The 23525-nt window shown below is 42.8% G+C and overlaps 1 protein-coding gene across 2 annotated transcripts; it reads right to left on the bottom strand.

The window, feature by feature from the left end:
• Positions 1–1787: 1787 nt before the first annotated feature.
• On the bottom strand, positions 1788–23416 carry LOC147026562 (RNA-binding motif protein, X chromosome-like). Of its 2 annotated transcripts, XM_085882109.1 has the most exons (9): positions 23254–23416; positions 20869–20983; positions 19072–19178; positions 18847–18946; positions 17199–17285; positions 10464–10575; positions 3793–3918; positions 3600–3688; positions 1788–2725 (listed from the first exon to the last, which is right to left on the bottom strand). In XM_085882109.1, the coding sequence occupies exons 2-9, from the start codon at positions 20972–20974 to the stop codon at positions 2277–2279; spliced, it is 1176 nt and encodes a 391-aa protein (XP_085738235.1). In that variant the 5' UTR covers positions 20975–20983; positions 23254–23416; the 3' UTR covers positions 1788–2276. The 2 variants fall into 2 exon arrangements, with proteins under 2 accessions (XP_085738235.1, XP_085738236.1); XM_085882110.1 differs by lacking the exon at positions 17199–17285.
• Between the last annotated feature and the right edge of the window lie 109 nt (positions 23417–23525).

Here is a 23525-nt window from a genome sequence, read left to right as displayed (position 1 = left end):
GCTTAAGTGCAAAAGCCTTTCTGCATTGTCTTCAGGAACATTGTACTTTTTGGTACAAGCTTGAAACAGGAGCAAGAGCATGTTTGCTTTCTTGGGTGTTGCAATAACATGACTGCAGCTCAGCAAACAAAATCATAGCAGCATTTGGCATCCTGCAAACTTTTTCTTCCATTCCTCAAGGGTCGTCTCAGGACTTGCAAGTATGTTTACATAACAGCTTACACACTCATCTCAGATTGCATCCGAATCTGATTGTGGTTTGTGCCGAATGCTCGCAAGATCACTCACTAAAATCTCCCGACGCCAGTCATTCAAAAAGTAACGAAGAGGTTGGCATTTGCAACAGAAAGCTTTTTTGACATTTTTGAAGCTGCCGTCCATAAGTAAAGCAGTCATATATTGAGAAGTGCTTCCTCCTGCAATTTCCAAATCTTTTTTAAAAGAGCTTGCATATTTTAAACCTGCACTCGACTTCAAGTTGATCTTGCCATCCTTTCCTGGTGGAGGCATATTCCTGTGTTGGTTGAAATTTTAAAATAGAATCTACTGCGGTTGAGGAGCAAATTATTTTGAATAAGGGATGAGATTTTCTTTTCACAGAGCCAGAAACTTGAACATTTTGGTTGGTTCAGGGTTAATCAAAATTGCACAGCTTTTGCTGACATGTTCCTTGCAGGAAGTTGTTTCCTTTGAATTAGTGACTCTCCTCGTGATACATCTGCATCAAGTCAAAAGAGATTTTAAAAAGAAACAGACTTCTTGACCTACCAGACAAGGGCCATTTACCTCTCTGCTGAATGTGGTGATTGCACCTGGTAAAGTCATAAGCTTGAGTTTCTTGAAAGGTAGAGAAACAAACGAAGGATTTGGACAAACTTACAATTCCTTTCATCCAATAGGCCAGCCTGGTTTGATGCAAAGATGTCACTGCACTCCATCCAAATCTGCTTTTGCAATGTTGCAGAAGATTGGAGAGAGGGATGTGGGGGCCTCACAGCTAATTTGAAAACATGATGCAAGGTTGGTTGGTTCAATTCAAGCTTCTGGTTGGATAAAATGAACGCATTTTCAGTTTGTTTCTTTGAATAAGCAATTGCAAAGTAATAAAATAATTTAATTAATAAGGATATTGTTGGGCACCAATTAATTGTAGGTCTTTTTTTTGTTTTCAGTCTTTATGGAAAGATTACATTTGAGCTTTACAAACCAATTACTTCAAGGATACCCCCTCCTTGAAATCAAGGCACGTTTCCTCGCAGAGTAAAAAAAAAAATGTAAAAAAATTTTTTTTAAGTATATATTGGTCACAATAACTGATATGTTGACATTGACTCTTCACAACTCAAACTGTTGCACATTGTGTGTTGCACGGAGTCATTATTTGTACTTTCAGTGCCTTCTGCAATTTATCAATCAATTGCTATTTCCAGAATACCGTCAACAGAGCAGGGCTTTGTGCAGACGTCTTGTGTGAAGAGCTTCCAAGATTCCGGAGCACTGCTTGCTCAAGCTGCATCAGTAAGCTGGCCCTCACCAGTCGATAAGTCCCAACCCCAATTGAAGAGCAATGAAGGGGTCCACCTCACAAAAACTGCTTTGGTGAGAATCACTCAATTCAAGCAGACAACACGTCACCTGGAAACAGGCGAGTGGATGTGTGGGAAGTTCCCACTTCCATTGCGATAACTGTGGTGCGACGAAAGCACAATCTAACAGGGCTATTCTCCACCATTTGATATTTCTGCAAATCTGTGGTGTTTGAATATATCCAAGGGAACATGCAAAAATGTTGTAACTTTTTGTTTTATTTCAGCGAAGCCACTTTATGTCCATCAACTGATTAAATTGCCCTTTCTAAATATCTAGAAGACACCGAGCAATATTTCAACAAACTCACAGAAAAAAAATTAGGACTATTTCAGTTAAAAAAAAATTTCAGGAAATGTTCACTCCGAGTTGATCTCCACCAATGTGAGACTGATATTTTAGATGGAAGGCAGATCCGTTCCAAACTTTAAAACATGCAAACAGTTCTGAGTGAGGTTGAAATATATATATATGTATCAAAGTTGAAAACCATTACAAAATGGACAAGTACATAGACAACTGTCTTGATGAACAAATGCAGTGGCTAGCTAACATCAGCTAAAAAGTAAAAATCAAACAAACTGGCAAGACCAATTCCAACTTCACAACCAATAATTTTGCTCGAGAACCTAATCAAATTGTGTGACAAATTGGTCCTCTGGCAGAATCTTTAGGTTGCCTGCATGGAATCAATAATGACTCCGGCTCTCTACACGGTGATCAGAATGAGGTGGTGCATGTGTCGAACCACTGTAAGAATCACGTTGAGGGCCTCCTCTCTCTGAGCCACTAAGCAAGTTGCGCGGCACTGTACGAGAAGGTGCATCAGGATAAGGCCCGTGCGGAGCCCCGCGGCCTGGCCCGGAAAAGGATTCTCTTGGGGGCGCCCTGCTTGAGGATCCCGTGTATGAATCACGGGAAGGATAGGCGCGTTCCGCAGGCGGTTGCGCTGGGCCACGTTCAGGGCGGGCAAAACGCTCGCCGCTACGGCCATGGCTGTAGCCTTCTCCAGCAGAGCGGCTTCCACCAAATAAATCCCGAGAGCTCCCACCAGTGTATGCGTCACGAGAACTACCTCCATAATCATCGTATCGACTGCTGCCGCCATACCCTGGAGGTGGTCCATTACGAGAGCTTCCTGGGGGGTCAATCAGCAGATCAGAACACTGCTCACGCAACCCAGGGAAGATTGAAAACATCATTCATATTGTACATGAACGGTGAAACAGATGCTTGTCACCTCGAGGCTCAACCTCCCCACAACACTCCCACACTTAGAATAACTGACTCCCCCCCCACCCACCCACCCACCCCCAAGCTTTCTTCAATGATGGGAATTGGGAAGGAAAAAATAAATAAATAAAGTAAAAACAATTAAATTGCTCATTTTTGTCACTTGCTGTTCATTTGCTGGGCATCTTGAACAAATTGCTTGCCTTTTCAACTGGACATATGAGAAACATGCAAGATGAATGTTGAACTCGGTTCAAAAATTATAGCAGCTGAATGTGTCCACCTGTCATTTGCTAGTCCACATATGCACAGTCAAATCAATATATAAAAAGCTAAGGTGATGTCCTGGGATCATCAGAGGTTTTCTTCAGTTGTTTGTGTTCTGCCATTTCCAAGGTAATCTCGTAACTCTGCCATTGTGAGGTATTTCAAAAAGTCATTGCTGGATCTGTGATAGTTTCACCATTCAGAACCCTACTTTTTTTGTCAATCCCCAATGATTGCCCAATCTGACCTGCAGAGTGCATATTCCAGACTTTCATTTCAAGGTTTGGTTGTTTTTCATTTCTTTGCCTTTTTTGCCTTCCTTTTCATTGTAGACTTGTTTTCAGCTTCTGGGCTTACGACTGGGAAATTGCACCCTAATCCTGAAAGCTCAGTATCTCAAGGTTCAAAAAAAACAACCACTTAAACCCTGTCACCACTTCCCATTCAAATCTTTCCTTTCCCTCAACGTTGTCTACCCAGAGTCAGAGTCAATCGACATATCAAATACTCACCCCCATAAGAAGTGTAGCTGTCTCTGTAGGATGCACTGGTCCCGTGCTCGCTACCATATTCCCTTCCACTTCCATATGCCTCACGATCACTGCAAAATGTCAAACAAACTTATGATAGTCAACAGACAACATTTGTCTGGACCAAACTACTCAAACGTGTTTCACATGTCATACAGTGCGAGGCAGCATGTACCTGTAGCCACGACTAGGCGGATAGTAGTCATCCCGACCACCGGAAGACCGGTATTCTCTCGGAGGGTAATCCCTCGATGGTGGTGCCCCATAGTCTTTGCCTTCCCGAAAACCTCCGTAGTCTCTGCTGCAGATTGCAAATAAAAAGGATGGAAAACAAAGCAAATACGATACAAATGCAACAAACTTCGTAAATATAAACACCCAAGACAGCATTGGAAGCACCCTGGAAGAGCAAAAAAGACAAATCACGATCATTCAAGTAGTTTCAGGAATATCATGACTCAGCATCTACAATCATGGAAACCATTAACTTATAGGGCAATACTTTCACAACCAGCATAATAAATACTTTTTTTTAATCTGAAATCTACAATATAAACCTATTGTGCATTTGCATTACTAGTAGAGTACCCGCCCTCTGTGCGGTCTTGTTCCAAGCATGCAAGACGTTCTTCTGATGCATACCTGTATAGGCAAGCGGAAACTTGGTATAGGAAAAATAAATAACCCGGGTTATGTGCATGAAGCAAAAACACAACTACTGCTTATAATTCAAAACGTGGGGACAGGAATACTGGACTGTAAATGGTAAAGACTTGTAATACCCTCCCCCACCTGGAGGTGGCACGACACTGTACACATTTCCATAGAGAATTTGTGTCCGTCCACCGCCCGCCCCGACCACGGGCAAAGATAAAAACACCCCGACACATGAATTGGGGTTATGCTGATTCACGGTCGCAAGTCTCAATGTAATTGGCCCAGAACTGAAGGAGAGTTGCTCGACAAACAAACACCCGTCCGCAAATTATAGTAAGGATTCAGGTGTCACGAGTTCATTTATTAACCCAATCAAGGTGTCGCCAATTAAAACCAACTTAAGGACTTAAGCGCCTGAACCAAAACTATTCAAGGACATTTTTAAACAATAAAATTGAATGAGTTAATCGTCATCTCATATCTTGTTTCTACTCCCATGCTTCTTGGAGAAAAAACAAACAAAAAAAAAAACAGGGGGATATTCCAATTGTCTGTCCATCCCCTCCATTTTGGTTGGGTAAGTGTCCACCCCCCATATAATAGCAATTGTAAATTAGCTCAGGTGTAACCAATCACCTTCAAAATCACACACCAAGTTCATTGGCCCCCACCTGTGTTAAATTGTAGTGATTCTGATTATTTCAGGATAAAATCAACTGTTCCTGGAGGTTTCCTCTGCTGGGTAGTGCATTTCACAGCAAAGACTCGACCATGAACACCGAGGAGCTTTCAAAAGACCTCCAGAATAAAGTTGTGGAAAAGCACAGATCAAGGGATGGGAATAAAAATATTTCAAAGGCCTTGAATATCCCATGGAGCAGAGTCAAGACAATCATTAAGATGTGGAAGGCATATGGTACCACCAAGAACCTGCCTAAATGAGGCCGTCCCTCCAAACTGCATGACCAAGCAAGAACGAGACTGATCAGAGAGGCCACCATGAGGCCAATGGCAACTTTGAAAGAGCTACATGCCTTTATGGCAAAGACTGGTCACCGTGTGCATGTGACAACAACATCCCGAGCACTCCACAAGGTTGGTCTGTACGGTTGGGTGGCAAGAAGGAAGCCATTACTCAAAAAAGCCCACCTTGAGTCCCATTTAAGGTTTGCAAAAAAAATAAACTCCAGAGATTCTGAAGCCATGTGGCAAAAAGTTTTGTGGTCTGACGAAACCAAGATGGAACTTTTCGGCCCAAATGCAAAACGTTACATTTGGTGCAAACCCAACACAGCACATCACCAAAAGAACACCATCCCGACTGCGAAGCATGGTGGTGGCAGCATCATGTTCTGGGGATGTTTCTCATCAGCAGAGACTGGGGCACTTGTCAGGACAGAAGGGAAGATGGATGGAGCAAAATACAGAAAAATCCGAGGAAAACTGCTGGCCACTGCAAGAAAGCTGAAATTGGGACGGAAGTTCACCTATCAGCATGACAACGACCTGAAGCACACAGCCAAAGCTACACTGGAGTGCTTAAGGAACAAAAAGATAAATGTCCTTGAGTGGCCCAGTCAGAGCCCTGACCTAAATCCAATCAAAAATCTGTGACATGACTTGAAGATTGCTGTCCATCAATACTCTCCACACAACTTGACTGGACTTGAACAGTTTTGTCCAGAAGAATGGGCAAATATTGCCCAATCAAGGTGTGCAAAGTTGGTAGAGACCTATCCCAATAGACTCACAGCTGTAATTGCTGTAAAAGGTGCTTCCATCAAGTATTAACTCAGGAGGGGTGGACACTTATCCATATTCTAGTTTTGTATTTTTAATTAAATTTTCTGAAACTTGTAGAATTTGTTTTTCACTTGGAGGAAGTTGTGGGTTTGATTTGTAAATAAAGGAGGAAAAGGTCTGGTTTAAAGCAATTTAATTCCAGGCTATAAGGCAACAAAAGATGAAAATTTTGTCAGGGTTGTAGACCTATAGAGGCACTGTACATCTTAATAATAATCCATGACAGGCCATGACCTGCTCATGGTCACATATATTTTCTGCTCATGTCATGGAATTGTGAGTTGGACAGGCAACTGTGATGGAGGGTGTTTGAAGGCTTGGAATGAGCACGGAGCGACGCATCATTTCTCCATGTGAAATTGGAGAGATGGATCAGAACCCCCCCCCCCCTTAAAAAAAAATTTAAACACAGAAAAACGAATAATTTATCGATCTTGCCCCCCTCCATTTCTTTTTTTTAAGCATTCAAATTTGCAATAGCAGGTGTGTGACGAGCTAGGGTAAACTCCCTCAAGCTGCTATTGCTCCCTCCATGGCATAGAGGTCCATCCCTTCCATTTTGGTTCGGGAAGTAGCATAGAGTCTATGCTATCCCAGCACACCTTGCCAGTCACTTTCAAAAGCAATTTGCACTTTTTTAACCGTACAATTTATTGGAAAAATAATAAATAAATAAACCAATGTCAACCGCAGGGTGACCCGTATCTTGCCAAAAGGTGACCACGTGTGGCTTCTTTAAGGTCACACTGAGGTGAACAGAGCTGCTTTCCACCAGGAGTGACTCCTTGAGGAATATCTGCCTACGAGAGATTCCGATGAGAATCGTTCCACAGAGTAACCATGAAAAATATGCGTTTGCCTCATAACGTCACCAAATGACGTCATAATGTCTTAAGCTTGACATATCTAGAAAGCACTCATCGAGGTGTTCAATTTGAGGTACTACACGATGTGGTTCCTAAAACTTGAAAATTTGACCTTGGGGTCAAATATGTTTGACCTTAGGTGCTAACCATGAAGGTCAAGGCCAATCGCCACCAAATATTAATCAGCTGAGCGCCAGACCATGAACTATATTCCCATGAAGTTTGAAGACGATCCGATCAAAATTACTCAAAAAATAAGGGTTTCGTCGACTCCCCTGATTAGCGACAAAGTGACCTTGACCTTTGACCTTCAAAATTTTGTGCGCTGAAAGGGACCTCTATAGGCCTCTGATATGCGAAGTTACAAAAATTTCCAATGATAACTGTGCTCTGCAGAATTTTTTTATACGTGATTAAACAAACAAAAAATAAAATAAAATAAAAAAAACATACAAGCTGACTAACATATCTTGCAAAAACTTTGTTTTGGCAAGATAAAAAAAATAAAAATAAAAAAAACAAACATACAAGCTGACTAACATATCTTGCAAAAACTTCGTTTTGGCAAGATAATAAATAAATAAAAACACTTGCCCAGCATGACCGAGTAACCGTTATCATTCAAGCAAGTCAGAACATCACAATTTTTTCTTTCTTCCATTCACACTTTCAATCAACAGAAAGAGATAAATACCTGCCCATAATTTGTACATTCTCATGTCCTGATAAATTTGAACCAAGAAAAGTTCCTCCCCAAAGCATATTTCAGCCATGTTTATGAAATCAGGTCGAATATAGAGTTGCAATAGAATAACAGAATGAAAGACGTGTGAAGAATCAACCTGCAACCTATCTTTGGCATGTACAGTACATATTATTATAAAATGCTTTTCCAAGTGAGGTGTGATACAAACAATAGCTTTCCAGGATTTTGTGGACCCATGCATGTACAAATGGTTAGTATCGTTTGGACTAAACACAGAGAACACAAACTGCAAGATATCTCAGGCCTTGAGAAAAATGGGGTCAAGCAAACTTGCTTTGATCGATACTGTGGAAAGGAGGGATTTTAAGTTGCTTCATCAAAGTGTCATAAAATTGTAGTACAGTAATGTAAATAGACAAAGGCATAAAAACAAAAGAAAGTTAACGGTTATAAAAGTAGTTTACATTTCAAAAATAAAAGTATTACCCCTATTCAGGCTTGGCTTTCTCCAAGTGAGGTTAGGCTGGGGGTGGGAAGGGACCATTTTGACCCCGACACACCCATAACCAAGATCGAGAAAAATTTGGCATGTACATAGAAAAACCATCTCAATATGCCGACATCATTGAATTGGTGATAAAATGTCCATTTTTTTTTAAATGAGCCAATTTTATCCATACAGTGGGGAGAACAAGTATTTGATACACTGCCGATTTTGCAGGTTTTCCCATTTACAAGGCACGTAGAGGTCTGTAATTTTTATCATAGGTACACTTTAACTGTGAAAGACAGAACCGAAAACAAAAATCCTGAAAATCACATTGTATGATTTTTAAATAATCAATTTGCATTTTATTGCATGAAATAATATAAGTATTTGATCACCTACCAACCAGTAAGAATTCCGGCTCTCACAGACCTGTTAGTTTTGTCTTTAAGAAGCCCTCCCATTCTCCAGTCATTACCTGTATTAACTGCACCTGTTTGAACTCGTTATCTGCATAAAAGACAGCTGTCCACACTCAATCAATCAGACTCCAACCTCTCCACAATGGGCAAGACCAGAGAGCTGTCTTAAGGACATCAGGGACAAAATTGTAGACTTACACAAGGCTGGAATGGGCTACAGGACAATAAGCAAGCAGCTTGGTGAGAAGGCAACACCTGTTGGCACAATTATTAGAAAATGGAAGAAGTTAAAGATAACAGTCAATCTCCCTTGGTCTGGGGCTCCATGCAAGATCTCACCTCGTGGAGCCTTAATGATCATGAGAAAGGTGAGGGATCAGCCCAGAACTACACGGCAGGACCTGGTCAATGACCTGAAGAGAGCTGGGACCACAGTATCAAAGAAAACGATAAGTAACACACTACGCCTTCATGGATTAAAATCCTGCAGCGCACGCAAGGTCCCTCTGCTCAAGCCAGCGCATGTCCAGGCCCGTCTGAAGTTTGCCAATGACCATCTGGATGATCCAGAGAAGCAAAGGGAGAAGGTCATGTGGTCCGATGAGACCAAAATAGAGCTTTTTGGCTTAAACTCCATTCGCGTGTTTGGAGGAAGAAGAAGGATGAGTACAACCCCAAGAACACCATCCCAACCGTGAAGCATGGAGGTGGAAACATCATTCTTTGGGGATGCTTTTCTGCAAAGGGGACAGGACGACTGCACCGTATTGAGGGGAGGATGGATGGGGCCATGTATCGTGAGATCTTGGCCAACAACCTCCTTCCCTCAACAAGAGCATTGAAGATGGGGCGTGGCTGGGTCTTCCAGCATGACAACAACCCAAAACACACAGCCAGGGCAACTAAGGAGTGGCTCCATAAGAAGCATCTCAAGGTCCTGGAGTGGCCGAGCCAGTCTCCAGACCTGAATCCAATCGAAAATCTTTGGAGGGAGTGAAAGTCTGTGTTGCCCAGCGACAGCCCTGAAACATGAATGATCTGGAGAAGATCTGTATGGAGGAGTGGGCCAAATCCCTGCTGCAGTCTGTGCAAACCTGGTGAAGAACTACAGGAAACGTCTGATCTCTGTAATTGCAAACAAAGGTTTCTGTACCAAATATTAAGTTCTGTTTTTCTGATGCATCAAATACTTATTTCATGCAATAAAATGCAAATTAATTATTTTAAAATCATACAATGCGATTTTCAGGATTTTTGTTTTAGATTCCGTCTTTCACAGTTGAAGTGTACCTATGATAAAAATTACAGACCTCTACGTGCTTTGTTAGTGGGAAAACATGCAAAATCGGCAGTGTATCAAATACTTGTTCTTATCTCCCCACTGTATGTCTAAGTTTTTATTTTTATTTTTTGCCTAAATTTGGAATCAAAAGATGCACAAGATTTAAAAAAAAGTCATGAAACAGTAATTGGCAATTTGTAGGGGTTACAGAGAAATCACAACATTTCTCCAGGGTGGGATATTCTACAAGTTGTTACACCCCTAACCCCCAGCCTGAATCGGGACAAAGATGTTCAACTTTGTGCATCCTGGGAAACGGGCTTGCTGGAAGCAAATTAAACTTTAAATGACAGTAAAATTTTCATTTAAAAAAGCATTATTATAATTATTAATAAAAGTGCCAGTAAAAATTGAATGACAACGCACAGGTGTTTTATTTTTAACACTCACTTTATCAGCGAAGGAAAATGCATCAAGTCACATGCTCATTGCCCATCATTTAAAACATTTTCATCATGCATGTATTCCTTTAAAATCATGTCAATTCAACACTTGCTTGCCTCTATCCTGCTAAATTTCATCACTAAAATATGGATTAAAATGCAGGCTTTTGGTTATCTCACCTTTCCTTGCTGCTGTAATAATCATCTCTTGACCCCGAGTAATCATCATAGCGTGAAGGCGGCATCCCGTCCCTCCGAGGCATCCCATATTCCCTATCACGTCCCATAGACCCTGAAAAATTGAAACAGCTTTATTTACTTATCAGCAATCATGCAAAGTACCAATATCATCAACCATGGAAAAGCATAAAGTTCAGTTTAAATTGTCATGACAGAGGGTGGAATCATCAGAAAATAGATGAAGGGGATTTTCCAGAGTTGGACAGATCATTTATGAAGATCAGGAATAGTACTGCACCCAGAACACTGCCTTGGGGCACACCAGCCTTGATAGGGAGAGGAGAAGAAATAATTCCATTGGGAGCCACACGTTGGTGACGAGAGTGGAGCAAGTCAATAACCCAAGAGTGGAGTTGGACTTGAATGTCATAAGCAGAGGGTTTGGGCAGGATACAAGACTGTATCGAAAGCTCGAGATATGTTCAGAAGGACAACTCTGATCTCATGTCTGACATCGAGGTCCTCCATCCACTGTTGAGAGAGCAGAAGAAGCATGGCCAAGGACGAGTGACTTGGTCTGAACCTTTACTGATCCGAGATGAGGTCAGGTTAGGGCAAGTCAGGTATGGAAGCATGTACCGGAGCAGCGTGTCGCTGCGTCCACTTTACACCAGTACTCCGGGGGCGTCCATCTGGCGATCCCCCAGGCAGATGCCTGGTCCATCCCCATCCCGAGATGCTGATCAACCTGCTGCAACCACGAGGCACGTGGTCAGCCCATTGGCCTCCTCCACTCATGAGGCTCCCTCGCTGAGAGAATCTGATAAGCAGGATCAGCGCCAGGAAAACGAGCCACATGTCCATAGAGCCACAACTGACGCTCACAGATTATGCAGGTAACAAATCTCATTTGAGTCTCCCTCAGCAATCGCTCATTGGACACAAAGTCTGACCAGCGATAGCAAAGATTCTCCAAAGAGACCTGGTTCCAAACGAACCAAGTCTCTGTCTCAGATCCCTGGTCAGAGTCCAAGTCTCACATCCGTAGAGCAAAACTGGAAGTAGCAAGGACCTGAAGACTCGGACTTTCGTCTGGCACAGGCACCGGAAGTGCCACACCCCATGATCCAGTGAATCCGACTCGCCATACCCGACCCAGAGATCTTATCACCTCTGGTTCAAGCCAGAGACATGAATATCACTGCCAAGGAAAGAGAATCTCTCCGTGACCTCAACATCCTCATAACAAACAGATAGACAAGATAGCAACATCGAAGATGTCATTGAAAGCCTGGATCTTAGTTTTGACCCAGGAAAGCCATAATCCCAGTGGCTCGGACTCCTCATTCAGCACCTCGAGGGCCCCCAACAGAATCTCCAGTCACCACAAAGATGACTGCATCATCTGCAAAATCAAGGTCAAAGATCTAGACATTTCCAAAAGATGCACCACAGCTTGATCTCTCTAACACCTTCCCCACTACAGAATCAAGTCCATGCAAGCACTGAAAAGTGAGGGCCAGTACACACCCCTGACTAACTCCAATAACAACTGGAAATAAGTCAGAGATGGTATCACCACATCTCACAGCACTCAGTACGAGAGTAGAGTTCAGACATCAGATCGATCGGTTTTGGTGGCACCCCATGAAGACCAAGAATCCTCCAGAGGGCATCTCAATTCACTGAATCAAACGCTTTGCAGATATAAACATCGGCTGCATGCAGCCCCTGTCAAAAATCTAATCTGTGTTTGGTGAAGACCCGAAGGGCAAGGATATTGCCAATCGTTGACCTCTTTGGTGTAAAGCCTGACTGCTCTGGACGCTGGTGCTCAAGCGGATGGTGGCGAACCCTATCAAGAATTATCCGAGCAAAGATCTTGCCCGGCACTGAGAGCAGCATCACCCCTCGGTAGTTGTTGCAGTCCTGGCGATCACCCTTCCCTTTCCAAAGAGGGACACAACAAGGCCCCTCTTCCAATCAGTTGGGATGATGCCTGTGTTCCAAGCAGAGCACAGAACTGCATGCAATGACATGAATACAGCATTGCCACCAACCTTGAGAAGTTCAGCCTGGATGCCACAGATCCCAGGCACTTTACCCGATTTCAACTGGTTCACCACAGCCTCTTTCCAGAAGCGAAAATGGATCACAGTTGATTGCAGGGTCAGCACTTGGGATAGTAACACCCCTGACATCCAACTCAACAGCTGGTGGATCAGCCTGGAACAGCCACTCAAAGTAACCGGCCCAGCAGGCCTTCACTTTGGACTCCTCCATCAAGAGCCCGCCGCCCTCCGCTCCAACTGAAGTACACTGAGGGACAGGCTTGGAGAAATGGAATGCGAGCATTCCCCTGCAAGCAGGACGAGAATCGGACCACAGGTGATGCTCTACTCCCTCACAGATTCCTTGCACAAAGGCCTCCTTGTCCACCCTCAGCAAACGTTTAGTTTTATGCCTCAACTCCCTGAACAGCTCTGCTCTGCAACTCTGGTCAATGATATCCAGTGTCCCTTGAGACACAAAATTCTTCTTCACTCGAAGGCGAGTTCCAAGACATCCACCAGCAACATCAAGGATGGTTGTCTTGAAGGCACTCAACTCTTCAGGATTCCTCAAAGCACTCAGACTGCCCAAAATTCCCACTCAGCCTGTTCGCAAACTCCTCAGCTACTCTCTCATCCTTAAGCTTGCCAACATCCAGCTTCGGCTGGGATGGCACCATTCTCCCAGATTTAAGCTGAAACTTCAGAGTAGCTTCAGAGTAGCTACAAGTAGCTACAAGCTACAAGCCTGTGGTAATTATTGAGAAACTTAGCTCTCCGGGTGGGTCCTGCAGTTCGGGATGATCCTCCAGCGTTCATCAATGAGCACGTAGTCAATCTCCTTTGCCACACCACGAGCGGTGGAATGCCAAGTCCAGCAATGAGCCTGTGGGTGCTGAAACCATGAACCAGCCACCTGAAGTCCATGACTTCTTGCAAAGTCAAGGAACTTAGTGCTATTCAAGTTCACAGTTCCAGACTCATGGGAACCAACACGTCTCACAACTATCCATATCAGTTCCAGTCGATGCATTGAAATCCCCCAAGACTCGAAGAGTATCTTGCCTGGGGCACTGATCAATCACAGACACGAGCGGGGCACAGAATGCATCCTTCACGGTGAGATCACTCGACTCAGTCGGAGCATATACAGAGACCAGGGAAATGACACCCAAGGAGTGACAAATCCTTAGTCTCATAATATGCTCGTTGACCGGTGTTACCTCAATTACCATTGGAATCAGCTTATTGGACACAGCGACAGCAACTACTTGGGCATGGTAACCATCAGAGCAACCAGATCAATCATAGGTGTAACTACCCGCCATGATCTCGCCGCAATCCGGTCTCCGAACCTCAGAGAGTGCTGCAATACCGATGTCCAAACGCTCTGAGCTCAGATTATAACTGAGACAGGTGATCATCCTCTCTTAAGGATGACATTCCAGGCACCCACCCGATGGGACCGCGTCAGGTTAACCCAAAGAGACCGCCGTCTGGTGGATGAGATGAGGTCACTGGAAAAAGCAATGATTTTAACGTCAACTGCAATGATGGATTCCATGACCTTGCTGATTGGATGCAAGCGAATCAGTCTGTAATAAAGGGGATCCGTTTTTATGTAATGCAGTGACATTGGCTGACTTCCAAGATGGAAGATGATCTGGGGTAAAAGACAGGGTGAAAAGGGCAGAGAGAGAAAGCGCAAGAGCAGCAAAGTAGGTTTTTAAGACGCGAGCTGATGCATCCGGTCCAGGTGCAGAGTCATAGTCGAGGGCTGCCAGAAACTTCTCCATCTTGTAAGGTGAAAACTACAACAAAACTCGGTAGAGCACACGCCTCCACCAGGCTGAACAGTTTACGTGTTGTATCCCACTGATGGACCTGACCTGCATCCAGATCTTAACCAAAATCTAATCAGCTTGTTCTTGTCACCTCTTCAACTCATCTACCAAGTTTTTCTATAATCCATCCACAAGTTTTTGAAAGATCATGCTATGTATCCTTTTTGGCCCCATTTCTCAATAGTGAATCATCACTTCAAAAATTCTTGCATCCAGATCCAGACCATCAAAATCAAACAAATTTGTCCTTGTCACACACTGAAGCCGTCCACCAAGTTTTGTCCGAATATATATATATATATTAGATTCACTGAATCAAACGCTTTGCAGATATCAACATAGGCTGCAAGCAGCCCCTGCCAAAAATGTCATCTGCGCTTGGTGAAGACCCGAAGGGCAAGGATATGGCCAATCGTATGACCGGTCATATACGGTCAACTGTATGATCGGCTATGACCGCCGTGTGGCCCAATAAAGAAGCGCGATTTGGGTCACGGTGCGTCACCCCACCCTTCGCTTAGAAAAGGCAGATCGCTCTCTGCTCTTCTCCACCTGCCTTCCTCGGCTCTTCTCCGCCTGTTTGCCTCGCCCTCTCTTCACTGCATCTACACTCAGGGTTGGTGTGCGACAGACGTTCTTCTGGGACCAATGCAGAGCACTCGTTTCCATGAGCCCCGGCAAAATGATTAAGAAGGAGATAACAGGCTTAAGAGAACGCGATAACGATTAAGCACGAGATGTGTGTGTATGTATGTATGTATATATACACACACATATATATATATATATATATATATATATATATATATATATATATATATATATATATATATATGTGTGTGTATATATACACATATATATATATATATATATATATATATATATATATATATATATATATATATATATATATATATATATATATATATATATATATATATATATATATATATATATATAGCTTTTGGCTCCATCTCTTAATGGTGAAGAACCCCTCAGAAAATCATGGCATCCAGGCAGATCTTCAACAAAATCTAATCAGTTTGTCCTGGTCACATACCCAACCTGTCCACGAAATTTCATCGGAATCCATCAACTTTTTGAGATATCCTGTTGAGACAGACCGGCAGACAGTTGAGTGAAAACACAACATCTGTCTACCTTCAGTGGCAGAGGTAAAGATAGAGTTCAGGAGCAGTTGGGTACGACTGTGAATGGTGGGTACAGAAAGCGAGCAAGTGGGGACACAAGATTTGGAAGCAAATGCAGAATTGAGGCATTTGATCGTCTCATGAGCAGAGTTGGCTGTGGTGCCATTTGAGGAGAGGGAAGGGATGGAAGAGAAGTATACAGCAGAGACAGACTTAAGAAGATGCCACCAAGTTGTAGAGGTGGGAGGAAGTTTGAAAGTTCAATCTTGAGGTTGGGCAGATGTTGTTTTCTGGCTCTCCTGAGAGTGGACACACTTACAGTGAGTGGCCTTTGTGGAATGATGTGAGGTTGCCTTTGGTTGGATTTGCCTTCCTGGAGTAGAATGCAAGCTGTTTTAAGGCAAATGCCTCACCACATGATTTGCATAACCAAGGACAGGAGAATGGGTATAACTGAAGAGGAGATGGAATGAATCTCTGCATAAGGGAGAGCAGGTGTCTGTGGAAGAATTCCAGGCTGAGTTTATATCAGGAGCGGTAGATAAAGGAAACCAATCACGAAGTGCAATGGCTACTTGCAGTCCCTGCCAGACTCACCAGCACTGAGGCTGTTCTTTGAGAATGGACAGAGATGTTGACCTTCACAAGTACATGATCAGATGAACCAATTGGGGCAGAGGAAGAGCAAGTTACATTGGTGGGGAAGTTGGTCATCACCAAATCCAGAAGGGAGGATTTTCAATTGACAGAAATCTGGGTGGGAGACTGCACCGGTCATGTCAAATAAAGCAAAGCTGTATGACATCATTGCACCAACACTTTCTTCTGGTACTACTTCACAATTGGCTTCCTTTGAAATAAAATGTGACATACTGCTCATTACACATCCTGGTGTTGGCACAGTGGTTTGGGCAGCGGCTTGGGATCCAAAAGGTCCTGAGTTCAAGCCTTGTTGGGCCACTGAATTAATACACCAGGGGGTTGACTCAGCCTGTCATCCTTCCGAGGTCGGCGAAATGAGTACCAGTGCACTGGGCCCGTGTATACCCCGGTTAAAATAGGTGTACCATATCCCTGCGTCGTGAGAGGCGACCAGGGTTGCGTCAGGAAGGGCATCCGGCGTAAAACATGTGCCAAATCACTATGCGGATCATACGGATGATCCGCTGTGGCGACCCCTAAAGGGAGCAGCCGAAAGAAGAAGAAGATACTGCTCATTACACCATGAAGTCAGTGTTTGATTCAACATGTCAACCCATCTGCATACTTTGACTGTTGCCCTCGTTTCTGAATTCAGAGATGGTGCTGACATTTTATGAACTGTTGCATGTGTGTACATGCTTCAGGAAATCTGGCTAGATTGCAAAATAACAAATTAGTCTTCTATCCCCAACATGGTAGCACAAGTCCTGTTTCACAAATATTTGGTTGAGCAGCCCCATTTTCTGCAACCCCTTTGAATCCAGATGACAATCGTATATGTGGCTTGATGTGTGGTTGCTGCTTTTAGGGGTAAGGTCATCTTAGTGAGCTCTGTAAGTAGTCATGGCTCAGAGAACAGGCTATTTTCAGTTCTGCATCATTTCACCAGGACAAAACAAAAATGGACCCATTTTTTTTAAATTAAAGACCAAAAGAGGTCATTATTTCTGCTAGTAATGGTGCAACAATGAAAACAAACAAGCGTACTGCCATTGTGTGGGGGGCGTTTTGATGGAGGGCCATCACTCCAGCTGGGCGGTCCTCGTTTCATTGGAGGCCCCCTCGACTCAGAATCTGATGAAACAAAGAAAAATGAGAATAAAATAATCCCATCCCCTTTCTCGAAGGAAACCAATCCATGAATACATTTCAGGCTGACAGGCAATCATCAGCGCATTGTGGATGTAGGAATCCACTCTGCACAACGCTTAATGCAGCCCACTAACAACTGTTGCAGAGAAGATTTGCCAGTTATTTCACAAGGAAAACACTTCCAAAACTACATGCGGCAGCAGTAGCTTTGGACGAGGCAATAAAGATGACCCAAACGACTTGTTTTTTCATTCTACTTTACCAAATCTGCCTTATTCCACAAAACATGCAAGCCTAGATATTCAAGCGACCACTCGAGTTTGCCAATACTATGGCGTACAACTCGTGGACATTAAATTAGGCTCCAACATTATTGGCTTTGCGAAGACAAATGAAGGTTTTTTTTTTAATATAGTCGAGGCACGTGGAAGAGCGAATGCACTGAACAGATCAGGACATAACAGACAAAAACAGGACGCAAAGCACACATGCATGGGGGTGAAGATGGACACATCAGGAAACTCCAAGGAGGAAAAAAAAAACTGAAAAATTGGAAGGAGTGGGGTTAACGAGGGTAGAAAAGGTCATAGTTTTGGATTGGGGACGATCTGAGATGGTGGTGAACAGCTGTCTTGGAAGACCTGAAGGGAAGAATGAAGTTGAAGCATTGTACACAGTTAGCAAGCATATACCTGAAAATTTGTACAAAACATCCAGGGAACTCAAGTTCAATCCATATTTTGTGTTGGGCTGTGAAAAGAGCTGTCAACCAGATTCCCTCCCTTGAAGAATAGTAAATAATTATATGAGCAGAAACCTGCAGAACCTCTGCTATATTGCTCGATCGAATGCCACACAGTTGGCCATGGGAGAAGACAGCCTGAGGTAGGTAAATGCCAACCTTATCTAATTTCTGGCCTTGGGCCTTGTTGAATGTCGAGTGTACAAAGCATATTGGAACCTGGATTCTCTTGCAAGCCATTCTTTCAGCAATTCTAGCAACACATTATATTCTGAATTTTTGACCGACTGATGAGATTTGATTATGGTAGAAATCAGAATCAGTTAAGAGCAGAAATCAAATGAGGAATACAGCCAGGAATCAGGTGTCTGGAACACAAACCCAATATCTGTCAGGCAGTACATTGAGAGCACGCACTGTGCAGAAAGGCCTGTCAAAATGATGGGTTGGAATAGTTTGATAAAAAAAACACAATTATACGTTGTAGTAGCAACATGAATGACGTGAAAGACAATTTTCTTTCCTCTACACATGTTGCAATCAAAACAGACTTTTCTTTCATGATAGACAGATAGAAGATGCATTGTTCAGTCTTCAAGTGTACATAAAGTCAGAAGTCCTCTTGAATGTAATTTGAAGTGGTTACATTTTATTACGGTCTTCATTTGGATGGTGTATTGGCAACAGGATAAATGACAAATTGTCCCCCCACCCCCCACCCAAAAAATATAAATAATAATAATGATTTAAAAAAAAAGAAACATGTAATGGATGTACAACTGAAAGGATGCCAGAACTTACCTCTGAAAGAAGGCTTGCCTCCACGAGAGCCTCTCATGCCAGGCGAGGCAAAAACTGGCTTGGTTGCCTGGTCAACTCTAATCACCTTGCCATCCAAAACCTGCCAAACAAATAAGAGAAAAGAAACATTGAAAAGTCTCAAAACATGCAAATGAATAAAATGGAATAAAAATAAATACAAAAAAAAAAAAGTTGAACAATCAATGTGAAATGTCATCAATTCACCTTGTCATTCATCTCCCTCTCTGCTTCTTTCGCATGTGTAGGGTTTGCAAACGTGACAAAAGCAAACCCTCTGGATCTTTTAGTTTCACGATCCTTCATAAGCAGAACTGAGGCAGGAATAATAAAAAAAAAAACACAAGGCAATAGTTGACCATTTTTGCAAGCCACACATGGAAAGGGGCTCTATAACCTCCTATATGGTTTGCTATTGCTTTTCAAAATGTTTCCTTGCAAGCTGAAGGATGTGGATGTTGTTTTTTTATTGCACACAAAGCATTTTGTAAGTTGCTGTCCAAAAAAGTTAACCTTTGATAATGTGAAAGGATTTCCAATTTCCGGCGACAGCAGGGATCTGAACAACAATCAACACCTTTTTGAGTGGTTCGTGCTCCACCAGCCTGAGTGAGTTGTGAAATAACACCCGATTTCCGAGCTATTTGCCTTATGAATGAGTTTTCTAAATTACCGAGCCTATTTCCCCCCCCCCCCACACGCAGCTGTTTATGAAGAATAATGTTTGTGAACATATCACTGAAACGTCTATATAAATGCAACTGTTTTTCCGGGAAAGCCACTCAAGGTTTCTGGGTTGTATACAGTACGTACTGGAGTCGGTAATCACACTGACTCCAACCTGCCAATTCCCCAAAAATTGCCGATCTCGGCCAAGCACATGTTGTTCATAAAGCATAACATTCTCTCATTCATTTTCTCTCTCTCTTTCTCTCTGCTCTACCTCCTCCCACATCTCCTGTCTGTCTGTCTCTGGACATATCGAGACGGTTGCGTCCAGATGGCATTCTCATCCCCGGACCGTGTTTACTGTATGACCGGTAGAAAATGGATTTCCGACATCATTTTGTTTCCATCTTCACTGTTATTCTATGCAGAACCAATTTGATGAAACCGTAAGAATCGTAATTAACACTCCACCGCACATCTGCCTTCCCTTCCCCCACCCCTCTAGTATTACCATCAGCGAAGTGACGGGTGGTATTTGCTAGTATATGGAATAAATGTCAGTCAAAACTGTTGCAGGAGATAGCAGGCAATTTCTACCAACTTTTTTTAATGGCAAAATTATATTCCAGATTTGATCCAAACATGGAAGCCTACAGTACAGCTTGGCAGGTCAAGTTTCAAAAGAAATATAATATATAGTCTGGTTTACTGGTGCAGTTATCCAACATACAAGCAAATTGAATACTCTGCTTAAAAGCAACCATTTCATAGAAATGCTGTGTTAAAACAGAACTGCATGCAAAGATTGAAAAAAAAAAAATGTTTTTTTTTAAGGAACACCACCAAATGGTCGAAGAAACATGACGATAATGTGTCTGCGGGAAATTAAATTCTATAATTGCAAAAAAAAAGGAAAACGAGAATATTTCAGTTGCATTTTAATGCCTCGAAAGGTAACATTCCATTTACTTCAAAGTTTTCAAAACATAATCCGACAAAACCAAAGCTTTACACAAAAATCACATCAAGAAAACAACATCCATATTAAAAATGTGATGTCCGATTGGAAAAAATATTTATAGGTTACTTTACTCGAGACAAACGTTCTCTAAAAAAAACAACAGCATTGAATCCAGTCGGGAAACAAGTTATATTTATAGTTTGATAATATTCCAGCGATTTTGTAGCCTCTTAATGAGTCTACTGTATACCATCTGCAGCCGGTTACGATTCACAAAAACATTAAGGCTACGATCTCAAAGTGTTTCTTCCACAATATTATTTGAACATCAAAGGGGACAGAACTCCGGTGAATGAAACATCACACGATATTACCTTCCGCAATTCGTCCATATTTTGAGAACACAGACTCTAATGCCTTCTCATTGGTTTCGATGTTCAAGCCTCCAACAAACAACTTGCCAGGATCTGCCTCTGCCATGATTAATCACTGGGGAAGGAGGGGTGGGGGGTGGGGGTGATCAAAAACGAAAATATGTTTGAATTATCGTTTATAAAAAAAAAATCATCGCAAAATGTGACAGCAAGCCCTGCACAAAAGTCAATACGCTACAAATAAATAAATAAATAAATAAACAAAGTCCCTCAAAAATTAAAATAGGACATGCTTACTGAGATTTAAATTTTTTACTTATCTGGAATAATTCCAGGTAAGGTATCGTCATCGCACACCATCCGTCTCCCATTTCAGCTTCTCCGGCCAAACCGCTGGACCAATCCAGCTGAAATTTGGCAGCAACGTTCCACTCCTGACTGGTAACGGGGATTGGAAAGCTCGTTCCGGTCAAGTGACCAAGTCGGTCAAAATGGCTGCCTTGGTAAAAGTTTCTTCAAAAATCTTCTTCATCATCCAGACCCACAAGTCAGAATGATATCAAATTTGAGTTCCAACATTACTCCAGGGTAGAGATGAAAAATTGCGGAGGTCATGCCCATCACCTGACGGACAGTGTCAAAATGGCCGACTTGATACATTTTTGGGAAAAAAAAAATCTTCATACCCACCAGACACAATGCTACAAAATTGGGTTACAACATTCGACCAGGGCCCAAATAAGCAAAAGGTCCGGTGGTCCTATTTTTACAGGTTCCAAGATTAATGGAAGAGCTGTCACACTAAACGGACGCACGCACGCACGGTCAGTCAGTGACCTTGGAGGGCGAAGCAATTTCCGGAGTACCATGTGCTGAGGGAGCCATGTTGTGATGTCACTTTACTCTCGAGTCAGAGCTGGCCAATCAAGTGGAAATCTTCCTCACCCTCACCCGAGATGCCAACCCAGGGGGTTTTTCCCTACCCTAGCCTCTAAATGCTGAATATCAAGCGAGGAAGCAGAGCGGACCCTTTGTTTTTTGAAGTTAATCGACGATTGTATAGGAGCTTGAAAAATCATCATGGTGTTTAAAAAGTCTTATGGTACGACTCAGCCTGGGTCAGAATCGAACCGACGACTACTCGAAAGCAAACACTCCAACCAGAAATGCCAACGAGTCGATGTACAAATAAATTTATTTATTTGAAGAGCCTGAGTGAAGTTTGAGGAGTTAGGAACTGCTCTCATTCAACAACCACTCACCATGACCATCAACCACATCCACAAGTCAACTCGTTGTCCAACCACTCAAACTACTCTCCCAAGAATCTTACACCCTTACCAGCATCCTTATTCACATCATTTTGTCCACTTAAAAGCACTTATAGTCGAACATTAACGTTCAAGGCAACCCAAGAGTAGCCATTGAGGCCACCACAGACAGCAGCATGTTATAAAACCAGATGGGTTTATTATTTACTAGTACGGGCCCATAGGTGAGTGCCAGTATGTGCAGCCTCTCTCTCTCAAACCTTGAAAAGGCACATCCGCGGGTCCCCGGCAATATTCCTGGTAAGTTTCAATCAGATCGGACCGGCGGTCGTCGAGAAACGGCGGTCGCAGACAGACAGACAGAGAGACAGACAGACAGAGACACAGAGACACAGAGATTGCTGGAATTATAGATAGATAACAATCGTATCACACAACACACACACACACACACACACACACACACACACACACCTCACTTTTTCCAGATTATGTGAGAAGGTTGTGCCGTTATGTTTGACACAAGATGGATTTTTATTTATTTATTTACGCTTGAAATGTTTCAACCAGAATAAAATAATAATAATAATAATAATAAACAAGACAACTTTAATGTAATCAAACAAGAATTAAGTCAAACTTCGTAAAGTGTATGCTCCACAATGCTGCACCCCCTCCCCCGATCCCAGCAGCTCTGCCCAAAGACTCCGAAAACTCTCCTCACATTCCTTCTCGCTCTCCCTTCCTTCCTTTCTTTCTTTCCCCAAGTTCAGACTCGATCCAGGGCCCCTCACGACTCAAACCCAGGCACAAGTCAAAACACCCACATGGTGGAAACGGGCCTTTTTGAGAACCTTCACTATGATCAACCTAAAGCATCGACATCGATCCCAATAAATCCCAACACAATGTGTATCCAGGTGAAAGGGCAAAGCTGCACTCACGAACAGCTTAAATTAAAAAAATAAAAAAAAATTTAAACAAGAGGCCTAACAGCATGGCGCCTCCCCCACGACACGAACAAAATGGCGCCGTTCTTGTTCCTCCTCCGTCAAACAGCAAAACATCGCGGATACAACTTGCGCTTAACGAGAGAAAACGAAGCAACACTTACACACGATTATTGTTGTACAACAGCCAAATGACCGGCGTCCACCTACGAATGCTGATAGCACAGGCGCGAAAAAGCTCGTGGGTAACAAAGGGCTCGCCCTCCGACGAAGCGAATGAATCACGGCACGAAGGATCGAACGTGATTCGTTCACGTCTCGCGCTTTTTTTTTTGTTGCTTCAATTGACAAACTTAATTTCCGCTTTTCACACGAACCATATTAATTATGTCAAGAGGCTATTTGTAATCATAGCAGTCAATCTAAACATTTAAAA

This window comes from Eptatretus burgeri, chromosome 5, assembly GCF_056783735.1.
Source record: "Eptatretus burgeri isolate ZD-2024b chromosome 5, Ebu_testis_v1, whole genome shotgun sequence".
In the NCBI taxonomy this organism is placed as follows: domain Eukaryota; kingdom Metazoa; phylum Chordata; class Myxini; order Myxiniformes; family Myxinidae; genus Eptatretus; species Eptatretus burgeri.
The sequence above is the reverse complement of the archived record's forward strand: the minus strand, read 5'-3'. Positions and strand labels throughout refer to the sequence as shown.

Coding starts and splice junctions, on each gene's coding strand:
- LOC147026562 (XM_085882109.1), bottom strand. CDS start 20,974: ATGGCAGAGGCAGATCCTGGCAAGTTGTTTGTTGGAGGCTTGAACATC. Junction 3,919..10,463: donor TATTACAGCAGCAAGGAAAG/GTGAGATAACCA, acceptor TGCAATCTGCAG/CAGAGACTACGGAGGTTTTC. Junction 2,726..3,599: donor CAGCTACACTTCTTATGGGG/GTGAGTATTTGA, acceptor TTGACCCCCCAG/GAAGCTCTCGTAATGGACCA.